Below are 12,690 nucleotides of genomic sequence, written 5' to 3'. Positions count from 1 at the left end.
AAAAAAAAACCAAGCTCTGAACAGATACTAATAGTGGAAAGACAGGATCAATAAAGCTGAAAGTTAAAAGAATAACAGTAATAGTGACAAACAAACTGAAAATAATGAAGCTGGCAGACTTAAGAGTTTGCTAACATAATATCCTCACAAACTTCATAAAGGCAGAATACTTACTTGTAGTTTCATGACTAGTCATCTGTGCATTTAATGCATAAAGGTTTGGTGTCTGCATGGAACCTCTTTAAGAAACTTCTATAGCTGAGGAATTTTTGACAGGGAAACCCCCCTCCCCACCACACTGTCACAGTATACATGCTCCTAGTAGTTTCCCTTCTATTCCCTTATTTCTTGAAAACACCCACTGTAGCCTGAAAACCGAAGGATCATTCTGATGATAACCTAGAAGTAGCATTGATAACCAACATAGTAATCAAACTTCAATGCCAAGATCTAGTTCCAGGTTGAAACTGAATCAGGGGCACTGTATCGGTTGTATGAAAGCACATATGACAACCTGAAGAACTACATTTATAAATAAGCAGATACAGGTGACTTCCTTCTCCATGGTCTTCCTTCTCACATAACACATATGAGCTGACTAAGGTCATCATTGAAACAAAGATGAAAACACTGTATCACCAAAGAAGCAATTTGCTTTGGCGTATATGTTCAGTTGATAATGATAAAGATCAATGGTTCTGATCAAATCACAACAAAATGTAGCCACTCCTTTTGGAGCATGTGTTCTCAGTTGTGAAGAGTGCTCTAATCTTGCTAATGTAATGATCTACATATCTTAAGTTGCTACACTTTGAGAGAAATGAAACTGTACCTTCATGATACACAAATAAACAAAGAATCTGAAGAAAAGACTTTGCTCTAGACCAGCAGAATACCAAAGCTCTCAGAACATCTAACACTCCACTGGAAAGAAAAAGGCTGACATGGATTATCTTGGTTCAGACAGAAGCTAGGGACAACCTTTAGAAGGAAGAATATTTGGGTGGAAGACAACTTTATCCCTGCAAAATACCATGTTGGGAAGATCAACCCAAACACAGAATTCACTAGATCAACTGGTTGAAATAATTGCTACAAAAAACAATGTTTGCCATGGAAGAAGGTACAAATCAATCATTGCCAGATGCTCAAATAGATTAGTTGCCAATGCCTTGAGTACAACAGGTAAGCTTTATTGCAAAACCAGAGTTTTAAGGGAAATGCTATCTTTCAAACTCCTTTAAGAAATTGTCAACAGTAGGGTGTGGGAGAAAATTGAAGAAGTGCCAACTGGTCTGTGAAAAGCACAGGTAGTTGTAAGAATAACATACAAAGATGACACTATCAGGCTCTTTGTGTACAGTGAAAGAAGAAAACCTAATACATACAGAAGAGGACAATTTGCTGGTTTGACACTGTTGGCACCAGCCCCTTAAAGGAAACCCACTTATTGGCATACAACTTCCTTGTCACTGGTCTGACAGCAACCAGACAAGTTCGAACTGTCAAGCATTATGTGGTTGACCGTCCTATTCTCAGCCCTGGAGGAGAAAGTCAGGTTGCAATGGGAGACAAGATTAAGTCCCTTTGACTTGATAAAGTAGCTGGGGAAATTGGTTGTCCTGATCACCAAGGTTTTACCGGAATACCATCAGTAACACTGGTTGGGATATTTGTTCTGAAACTTGTAAGAACAGGGAACATAGCCTTCTGCTCCATGTGTACAGAAAGCATCCCCCAGCAAAACTAATCCTATTCCTGTTCTGCTGCAGCAGTCTCAGTATACTTTCATTTTCTATAGTGACGAACAGCTATCTTTAGCACACCACATCTCAAAAATGGAATGAAAGACTTCCCAATGTAATTACCACTCATAAGATACCTGAATGACTGTGTGTCTGTCAGAGCACTGTCAACTGCAGCAATATGAATTGCTGTAAGATAAATTCCCCTTTGAATGCACTAATGTAGGATCTGTAGAGTAAGATCAGTAAGTGTGGCCAATCTTATACCTCTTTCCATGTTGAAGTACCAATCAGGGTACTGTCCATCACCACTTCCACATGAGGGCTCTGTTAAATCCAATCTGAAGGCCCTCTGTACTTCCAACAGTTCCAAAAAATGATATGGTGGGACGTTTCCTGTGCTTCCCCTACATCCTGAATGGTAAGTGGTTTGTAAAGAAACTCACAACTGCTGAGGGATGCATCTGTTGCGAGGACCCTCAAAGGAGAGAATGGTACAAAGGGTATACCCTCCTGCAGGTTGGATAGAACAGACCATCAATGAAGCATTCTGACGATGGATGTGCGGTTGAAACTCTGAAGGAGCCAGTCTTCTGACTTGGGAGTCTCATTCTCTGGAACTATCTCTTGTTCCATTTTGGATTGTTTTATCATAGGGTTTTCAAGGTAAGAAAAATCTTAAGTAGTATACACTGCCTTCTTCTATGCAGTACAACCAGTTAGCTTGAGTTTCACTGCCATTGTCTGTGAAAGATCTTCCACCAATGTCACTCTCAACTACCACTGTTACCCAGTGGTTCCCCTTTAGGGGTTTTTCTGTCCACATCACCCTTAGAAATATCTATTCTCTTCTGCTGATGTGACTGCTACTCTTGAAGAGGGCAGTGTCTCCACTTTGACCATTCTACCTTGGGTGATCCTGCTAGGAAACCAACCTACTGAGTCTGGCCACCTGAGGACAACTGAGGACTCAACCTACTGAGTCTGGCCACCTGAGGACATTGCTTAACCACACCATGTTAAGGTATGCATCCAATAGAAGCACTTCTGCCTATACCAAGTCAAAAGATGGGTCTGTGAGTCCAGTTGCTGTGTTTCGGATTGGGCTATATAAAGGTCTTGGTCAGAGAAGCATGCTGCTCCTTTTAATGGTGAAGTCAGGTTCTCTGACCTGAACCATGTCTTGTAAAGAAATGTATGGAGCAATCAAAGCACAGGATGCAAGTTGTATATATAATCTTCTGCCTCTAAGCAGGGGAACATGGCTAGTTGAAAGGTCTGCAGCTGTATACTTGCAGTTAACCCTGGGTCTCTTGAGGAATGATGCCTCAGATGTAGCACTTGAACAATGGGAGGTGCTTGCAGTAAATTACAGTGAGTAAGTCTTGATGGTTCTTTGGGAGATTGTGTAGTGGGTACAGAACAAATGAAGTGGAGGATGGCCATAGTGGATGCCCTGGACACAATGCAACCCAGTAACTGGAGCAATATAGAAGCTGAGTCCAATAAGAACATCTTTCCCAATATGACATGGACAAGTAAAATCAATATTGCTGATCCCTGTAGGTATCAACCCATGACTTCTATAGCAGGGTCTGTGACAATGAATCTGGAGAGTATTTTCATTACCATATGGCTTAATCTGGTGAAGGAACCTGGATGCCCATCTCTTGATTTGAAGGAGGTGTGAGATCTCTAATCTTCTCTTCCAAAGCTGCTGTTTGGTTTCAAGGTCAGTACTTGACACAGTGGCCACTGATGTTGTAAAGTCCAGAAGTGGCAGTGGAATTGGTGCCAATGCCACCAATGTTATTTCCTTTGACAGCTTTTTTTATTCTGTCTGAAACATTAGGGGCCCAAGCTTTTTTAAACAACTTTCTGGCCACAGAGAGTGTAAATTTATGCCCAAGCATCAAACGGACAGTAAGGTCTATGGTTAGAGTCTGACTCACTGGAGGAAGAGGTTCTGCAACTCTTCCTTCTGCTCTCAGTGGAGAGGTAAGAGACAGTGGGCAAACATAAGCCATTGATTCTTGCATCTTCACTGCTTTCAAATCTTTCTTCTAGGACACAGCCTTTGGTCCATCCAACTAATTTCACTGTGTTTGCTTCAATAAATCTATGACATGTCCTTCTTCCTCAACAACACTAGTAGCAAGAGAGGACATCTGTCAGAGGGAACTTACTTCCACAGAACACACATCTGTTAAAAAAAAAGGGTCTTTTTAAGGCCCTATAGTCTAGGACTACTATATTAAAAAGATAGCACATTAAAAGAAAGAAGAACAGGAGAAAAGGAAAGAAAGTCTGACTAAATCCATAACAAATAATCTGTAGTCCAAAAGACAGGAGAAGCTTCCTTGAGGTAACCACACTAGTGTCAATGAGGAACTGAGGGAATAGGCACTAGGAGCATGCATACTGGGATGATGGGAGAGAGTTCCCATCAGGAATTCTTCAGCTATGGCAGTTTTCCAAAAAAAAAGCCATGTAGGTTCAGAACCTGTATGTGTGGTGTGCAAAAGCCACAAAGAATAACAGCTGTTTCAATGATATGGGACTAGAGAAAATTTGAAGACAATGACTCTTTGGCAGTTCAGATAAAACAGGGCAATGCCTTGTGTATCCAGAAGCCAACTTCCCACCCATACCCTCCCCATGAGCAACATATCCACCTGGCGCCGTCGTTATTTGTTTTTCGGCGCCAGGCGAAGACCTTTTTATTTAAGCATCATTTTAATTGTTAACAGTATTTGCTTATTTATCTGGCCAGGGCAATTTCTTTTATATTGTTATTTATTATATATTGTTAGTTTTATATTGTTATTCTTGTATTATATTTTATGTTGTGAGCTGCCCCGAGGCTTCGATGAATGGGGCAGCATAGAAATGTTTTAATAAAATAAATAAATAAAATATCTGACACTACCATGCTGCCAAACTGGATAATACAGTGACCGCCCCCCCCCCCAAATTGTTTGCTGCCAAAATTTGGTGACAAACATATACAGGATGTTTGAAAGCTCACACTTAGTTTGAACACAAATCAGCAATTTGTTTTTACCACCACCAAATTTTGGTGACACTGCAGCAAAGGCCACATAGAGTGGGCTTATTAAGATTAGAGAAGACCTGAGAAGGGACGAAACTAAAGCCTTGCTTTCTAGCTGTCAGTGATGTGAGTCTGCCATGCTACTTTACTAACATGTAGAGACAGTTACGTGGCTGCCTCCCATTCCAGTGTCAATGGTCCACATGGAAGGATTCTACAGGTATGGTAAGGAATCATCTCACAATGCTTACCAGTTATTGGCTTTCTTCAAATTCTATCAGACCAACATGGAAGAAGCTGCCACAACAGTATTTATAATGTTCATATACTAACCACCTCCAGATTAAACTGCTGTGATATGTTCTATGCAGGACTGTCACTGAAGCACTCCAAAAGCACAAGTTGCTCCAAAATGTAGCTGTCAAAATTCTAACTGGAGCTGCTTAATCAGATCATACTGCACTTACCTAGCACAAGATTTATTGGCTTACTTCAACTGTCAAAAAATGAGTATGCAAGACAGTGTTCAACTGAATGCCCAAGATCTGCAATTACATCTAAAAGTAGACCAAACAGGCCCTTATGCTGTGTGAGACAAGTTGCAAATGATGCCTTATTTCAAAGGGCTTTTGTATATCTAAATATTGCTCACTTACCATGAAACTTCCCTTCCAATTTGGTGTGACAGAGGCATCCATATGGGTTAGCTCTTTTCATCATCCAGGAAAAGCAAGAATCATGTGACCACAGAAGTATCCCTAATACTGATTATCCAATAACTCTACCCCAAGTTCCATTCCATGGCCAAAGATGGAAAAGTTATCCATTGAGCAGAATGAAAGAAAAGGAAGGCACACAAAGAGGAGGGGATAACAGGTAAGAAGAGAAGCTCAGCAGAATTTCAACTCCTTGAAGAACAATTGTGTGTGTGCTTTTTACTCAGTCACATAACGTAGGATACAGTCCAGACACCTCTGTCACACCAAACCAGAGGAAATCTTTACACTTAAGTGATCAATGGTCTGTTCTCAGTTTTGTGAAGAAACAGCCATAAACAGGAAGTACATGCTACTTTATACAATGGGTGGGTTGAAGCCTGAGGTTATGGAGGTGAGAAAATGTGCTGGAGTATTCATCTCCCATGTGAAGCCCCTGGAGAGGAAAACTTATCTAGTTTGCAATGTCTGATAAAGGTGCCAGGTATGGACCAGGGAGCTGCCTCTCAGACCTCTACAAGAGCAACATTAGTAGAGAAGAATGCCACAACTTGCACAGAATGTGTTGTTATATGCCTGGGACACTGGAATTATTGGAAAATCTTTACTAATTAATTCTGGTTGTCTCCCCCTGCCCCCCAAGAAACAGGGTGAAAGACTACAGATAAAGTACCAGTGTGCCTAAGTGAGAGTGTAAAATGCATGTATATTTTGAGAACTCTGCACATCTACTTTGTACTGTGCTCTATCAGAAGGGCAAGAAGTTCTGGGGCACATGTCAGGAAGCGCCAGGGGAGGTCTCTCCCTCACTTTTCCCTCTTCAGCTGACTTATAAGCACAGTCCTTTATTTGAGCTCTACAGGTTACAAAAAAGCATAAATTAAAGTGATGGTCTTTTTAAGCTGTTGGAGTAGCATCTGCCAATATGAAGAGTTGATTCAACACTGAAATTTCCCCTCCTTCTCTCCCATTCAGAAAGATTTAGACTACACACTCAGGTTGGCTCCTGCTGCTTGAGGGTTACACAGCAGAATGTTGGACACTTCTTCATGAGTCCACTCATGTTGTCTTCATACAGGGTCAAGGAACTTCCCCTCAGTTTCTATCCTTCCCTGTTCCTTTCCAAGGCAGGCTGGTTCTCTTGCTCTGCCTGAGTGTTGTCCTCACTTTGTATACTGAAACTGCAGTTATCTGCCCACCTCTGCCTCTTCCTCTGGATCTTAAGAATCCATCTGGGAAGACCATAGCTTGAGAGAGCAGATCCACCCCTCTACACAGAGAGATAACGTGTGTGCTGTGAAAGAGTTTATATTGAGGGATGAATAATGGATCTGGCTGGACTACAAGAGAGTCCCTGTGAAAAATGCAAAGGTGGTCTCTGATGGATAGCATCCCCAACTCAGAAATTCTTCTAGTCAAAGTGAACTAGTGTGATGTTGTGGTTAAGAGTGCTGGAGTGGGGACCTGGGAAATCTGAGTTCTAGTCCTCATTCAGCTATGACGCTCACTGTGTGACTTTGGGCCAGTCATTCATTCTCAGTGTAACTCAGGATGGTTGTTGTAAGGATAAAATAGAGCTATGCAAGCCAGCTTGGGTTCATCACAAGAGGAAGAAAGTCAGGATACAAATGCAATATAATAACAATAGCAATAGTAATAATATTAAGACCACCTTTAACAGGAGGATACAGATGTAAAGGCTCAAATGGCAGATTGGTAAGTCCCTTCAATGCAACAAGTAGACTTCTAAGATGAAAAATACTGCACTTAGTTTTGTCCTATTAAGATGGGACACAGAGACTTTGCTCAGTGGATGCAAATGTCCACTCTTGTTCAACTGCAGCAAAATGGCTGCAAAAAGGGCATCTTTTTGGTGGGCAACAAGGGAGAACCAGAAAGCACTATTTCATTCCTTCAAACCTCTTTTTTGTGTTGTAAAATGATTACATGGCCCACTGCAAAGATGGCCCAGTTATTCCCAAGATCAAGAGCCAGCTGTGCTGATTAGCTGGCTGTGGGCACTGAGGTCAGGAATGGGATTACTGTGAGGTCAGCTGTGGGAACTGTTAATCTGCACCAAAAGTCCCTCAGTAACTACACTTGGGTTGCCAGTGATAGCTAATGTTAGTACTGCAGGTAAGTTGGAAATGGTGGCAGTCCACAGTGTGTGCTGCTACAAAGCAAGCATTTCTAACTTTTGCTTTTGGGAAGTGAAGTGTGTTTTTATGGGGGAAACATTAAGAACCAAACTAAGAATAAGGATCACAGACTACAAAGAAGTAGAAACATAAGAAAATGTGAGAGAATACAAAGGAGAGAGAAAGCAATGAGAAAGCTTTGTCTGCAGTAAAATTGTAGGCCAAGAGTCCTTGGGCAAAGTTCTATGGTCATATGAGCCCTGCTTTTTCTGAGCTGTGGGAGGAGTTAGCCCATTTGAAGATGCTTCCTCACACCAATCATAGAACATTCTTTTCAGGTAGTTTCATGCCATTAATGCCTTTATACTCTTTTCACATTTACTATTTCACTGGTTTTACTGGTGTTTGTTTTCATTATTGTGTAATCTTTTATTTTTATTGCAAGTGGTTTCAAATATTTATTAGAAAGGCAGGTTATACATTCTGAAAATATATTGCTTGAGGCCAGGGATTGCAGGCAACATAGTCCAAAAGCATAAGTCACTTGCTTTGTCACACACCTCAGGCCTGTAATTAAGAAGTCCATATACCACTTTGAGTTTTCTTTCTTTTAATTTGAATTTTGGGGTACTTAGCCATCTTCTGAGTTCTAACAATGAGATTGGAAGTCAAAATATAAATATTTTAAGTAAAATATTCCTAAGTACAGCAAAGACGGTTATACTACATACAATTGGCTTTACTCATATTTCCTTCAGTCTGTTATGTAGTATGTAGCAAGAACTAAGGCAAGTATGCTGAGGTATAGGCAGAGACCCTGAAATCCAAAAATGCATCCAAAACCCAACCCTAAGAAGTTGGCCCCAAACAGGAATTAAGCACAATTAAAAGAAATACAGTAGAAGACTTGCAACACATCTGTATAATATTGTCTGATTTCATAAGGTTATAACGTATCTGTTAGTTCTCATACTAACCACCATGAGGATCCAAACGGTAAACAGGATCATACTGAGGATAAAGTGTGTTCTGCAAGTGAAATTTAGTATATTGAATAACTCTTTCTATTACATCTTCAATATACACAGCTTTGGGCATGTTGGGTGATGTCATGATGTTGATAGCTGTAAGACAGGCATCTGCTGATTTTGTGACTCTCTCCATGATTAGGTCTCTCCATAATCTTTCCTCATCTTCGGTGTCATTATTCTGCAGAAAGTTCAGAGTGTTAAATTAAAAAAAAAAGAACTCAGCAAGCAAATGTGAACAAAGTTAATCCAACCCTATGAAAGTTTACTGATTTAACAAAATATATTTTCCATTACTGTCAGTCAGAAGGGTTTTGCCGATCAGTTTGGAAGCCTCTCCCAAAACAAGTCTGTACCTGAGAGTGAGGCACACTTTTTATGACACTACTAGAGTTTTGCAGAGTACTTGCTCATTTATGGAGACAGAATCTGATGGAACTACATTCCTAATGAAATTATTTTTCTTTTCACTCTTCTGCTGACAAGTAAGGAAACCAAGAAACAAGAAGGAAGGATGTTAGGGGTAGCGGGGAAATACAGAGGGAATACTTTTGGTTCAAGGCACTGAAATTTTAGCATAACTGCATACAACCATTTTCATTAACAAGTACATGATAACAGTAGCTCCTTCCCAAGGTGGGTGGTCTACAAGTTAATCCAAAGTCTAATGTTGTACACTGAATTTTCCACATAACTCCACTGGAATGGTAAGGGAAATACACATTTGCATCTTAAATATATCCCGTAGAAAACATTTTTGAATAAGGCTGTGATACACCTCACAGGATTTTAAGGTATCACAACAGCTCTTTAGACAGGCCAATGGAAAAAGAGGATAAATAGATATTGAAAGTCAATAGCAGAACTTTAAAGGATTAAAATATGCAGGCATTACTCTTCTTGAGAAATGCACAGCAAAGGAGATGCTAACAGCTACTGTTATTGCCAGAATGGGATAGAATTCTTCTTCTCTTTGGAAAAGAGCTCTATGAATTTGAAAGGTTACTTGTTTTCTTTACATCCTAACCAATAGGCTCAGACATAAATCCCATCAGTACCCTTCTTTGGGAGATGTGAAGATCATCAGGAAGGACTACTATGCCACGGTGCCAGTACCATGAAGGGGTTTAAGCAGATGACTTCTAGGATTGGATCCCAACATTGGGCAAGACTTGTTAGTGGGACAGGTTTACCCTACCTCAAAATGGAAAAGACATAAATCCATAAGACACTAGCTTAATTGCTAGGCAGACTTACAGAAGAATATGGTGAATGTCAACTATTAACTGTTCAGTTCAGCAAGAAATGCTCCGTGGTCCATGCCTGCCCTCTAGTGCCTCAAATTTTTATTTTAAAATGTCATCCCATCTGAAGCTAGGATAACCAACTAAAATACATATACATATGCGAATGAAAAAGCATCTTTTCTCAGCCCTGCCCACCAGAAATTTGACTATCAGCTGATTCTCAGTAGTTGTAAGTTCACACAAGATTTTAGCATATTCCAGTAATCTCTGCTGTTTCTGCGAAATACCACATGATGGCAATAACATGTAATGTCTAAAGCGAAAACCAATTATATAAAGTCTATCCATTTACCAGAATAAAATTATTCTTGCATCACATTTTGGAATACAAGAATACAAGATGCTGTTATTATTTAAAAATCATTAGTAAAAGTAAAAATCATAAGTAAAAGTCCCTTATCAGTGCAAAATAAATACTAACCATTTTAAAAAGCACTGCTAGTAGAAAATGGAAGAGAAACTATTAATTTGAAATCTTACTTACATAGATACCAAACACAAACTATTCATGATAACATATCCAAAGACAGATCAGCAAATTACAGTTTAATGCCATCATCTATTTTAACAACTTACATGGTTAAGCAGAGTAGAAAGCTTTGCCCCATCCTGAATATTCTTCTCCAAGATGTTTAGAACTTTCACCGTTTTTTCAGTGGAAAGCTGAACAGAGACAATTTATCATACCAGTTACTTTCATGAATATGGCATCTAGATAAGATTTTGACCAAAACCAACCAATGTCACTAATTCTCAGATTTAGTCTCCTCCTTTCACTTGCCTAGGCAGAAAAGAAATGTTTCAAAATGGGATCTTGTTTTTTTAAGACTTAGGTGTGGACTAAATAAGAACCAACAGTAGTAGTAAATATATCTATACTAATTGAGGGTACACACATTTTTAAGGCCTGTCCTAAATTCCCTCCTGACCAAAGGGGTTCCTTACATCTTTTACTGGTCAGCACCATTTGTGGAAGAATTGCTCATTAAACAAATCTGCAGTACTAACTTACCCTGTCCATAATGCCCATGGCCTTAATTTTAGCAGATTCACTGCCCAGTTCACTAAGTTGATGCTTTCCCAGAAGTAACTCCTGAGGAATTTCATCATCATCACCTAAAGAGGATAAAGAGTTAAACACTGACTGAATACAGAAGGTAGAGACATTAGAAACTCAGATACCAATATTTTAAAACTGCAGAAGTACAGTATCAAAGACTGTTTCTCTGTAAATCTTGATAATGTTAACTGTAACCCACAAATCACTTAGTTCTAATTAGCTGCATATAAACCAAACTGATTACTATGGGCCAACTACTGTGTGCATGCAAGAACACCCATCCATGGAATACAGCCTAAAGACTTTCTTGGAACTTAGCATCCCCATGGATGGGAAGGAGAGAGGGAAACCTGTGTTTTCCATGGGTTGCCTGAGAATGTGGGAGTGCACAGACTCCTGAGTGTTCTCCCTGTACTAAGAAACCAAGGGATCCTCATTCCTAAGCTATTCTCTATGATAGCGAAACCAGGAACCCAGGGTTGTTCAGGGAGAAGCAACACACACATTTAATAATGTGAACAGGCCATAGAATGCAAACTTTGACTAAATCAATGCCTGTAACCATAACAGAGATACAACTAGGTGGCATTATTTGTAAGTAAGTCAATGATTTGTGCCCTCTTTCACCAACAAAAGATGCTGCCCTTATGACCAACTGAAATCACCTCTGTTTCAAGGGAGTAACTTTTGCTTTCTGGGATGTTGTGAGAGATTGTTGGGGCTCATTCCCACTCAGTATCAAGCAGTACTGACAGAACAAGAGAATTCCCTCACCCTAGATTTCATAGGCAGATGCATTGGCTGCAGCCGGTGAAACCTGATGCCTCACCAAGCTGCAGATTGAACTCAGTGAGGAACACCTGGGAGAGGGTGTAGGAAGGGCAGTGCAGGGAGAGGAGAGGAGAGGAGAGGAGAGGAGAGGAGAGGAGAGGAGAGGAGAGGAGAGGAAGAGACGCATGGGAAGGAAGTGGAAAAGAACAGATGAAAAGCATAGGGAGAGGCAGGCCAGTTGCGTGGGGGCTAGATGTAGAAGGTAAGGAGGTGAAAGCTGGGGCTGGTTGGGTGTCCAGGGGCTAGGGAAGAGGCATGGGACTTAAAAGTTGGTGCTGGCCTCACATGAAGGCAGCTGCTAAGTCAGAGCAGCTCTTTCCCCAGTGGGATTTCTGGAAGAACACCTAGAGCAGCTGCAGAGCCAGGAGGAGCATTTGCCAGTATTCCCTGTGCAAGAAAGACAGTAATGGCAGGGAACGAAGAAAGACAGGTAATTCAACCCCTCTGGGAAGGTCACAAGGGGAATGTCAGAGAGTCGCCAGTCTCTGCCCTAGACTGAACCACAAGCCTGTGTATGTTTGTCTCTCCTGTTAAGAGCAGTGAGCTGCCCTCTTTGGGTTTGGACTGTGTTAAGTTCTGACAAGCAGCTAATTTCCCAGTAAAGCAGTGCTTGAACTGAACCTGAATGGTCCTTAACTATTATACCATGGAGAGGGGGAATTTTGATGTTCTTCTCCCCTCACAAAATCCAACAAATGTACAGGCAACAGACAGTAGAGAGGGTGGGAATGAAAGCTTTTGTAGGCTTGAGTCAGAATCCAGAGTTGTCAGCAAAAAAATGAGGAAGACATATAGAGCTGCCCACAATGGATA

At 40.6% G+C, this 12,690-nt stretch overlaps 1 protein-coding gene across 4 annotated transcripts in view; it reads right to left on the bottom strand.

Annotated features, from left to right (window-relative positions):
- The window catches only part of NIPBL (NIPBL cohesin loading factor), a 193,773-nt gene that overhangs the window by 48,763 nt on the left and 132,320 nt on the right, over positions 1-12,690 (bottom strand). For all 4 annotated transcript variants that reach the window (XM_044431126.1, XM_044431128.1, XM_044431127.1 and 1 more), the window contains 3 exons: positions 10,999-11,102; positions 10,563-10,649; positions 8,629-8,860 (listed from right to left, as the gene is read on the bottom strand). In XM_044431126.1, the coding sequence (XP_044287061.1) occupies positions 8,629-8,860; positions 10,563-10,649; positions 10,999-11,102 (423 nt within the window). The remainder of the gene's footprint in view (positions 1-8,628; positions 8,861-10,562; positions 10,650-10,998; positions 11,103-12,690) is intronic.

The sequence above is a fragment of the Varanus komodoensis genome, unplaced genomic scaffold (assembly GCF_004798865.1).
Source record: "Varanus komodoensis strain SLA01 unplaced genomic scaffold, ASM479886v1 scaffold22, whole genome shotgun sequence".
In the NCBI taxonomy this organism is placed as follows: Eukaryota; Metazoa; Chordata; class Lepidosauria; order Squamata; family Varanidae; genus Varanus; species Varanus komodoensis.
This window is presented reverse-complemented; position numbering and strand designations above follow the sequence as displayed.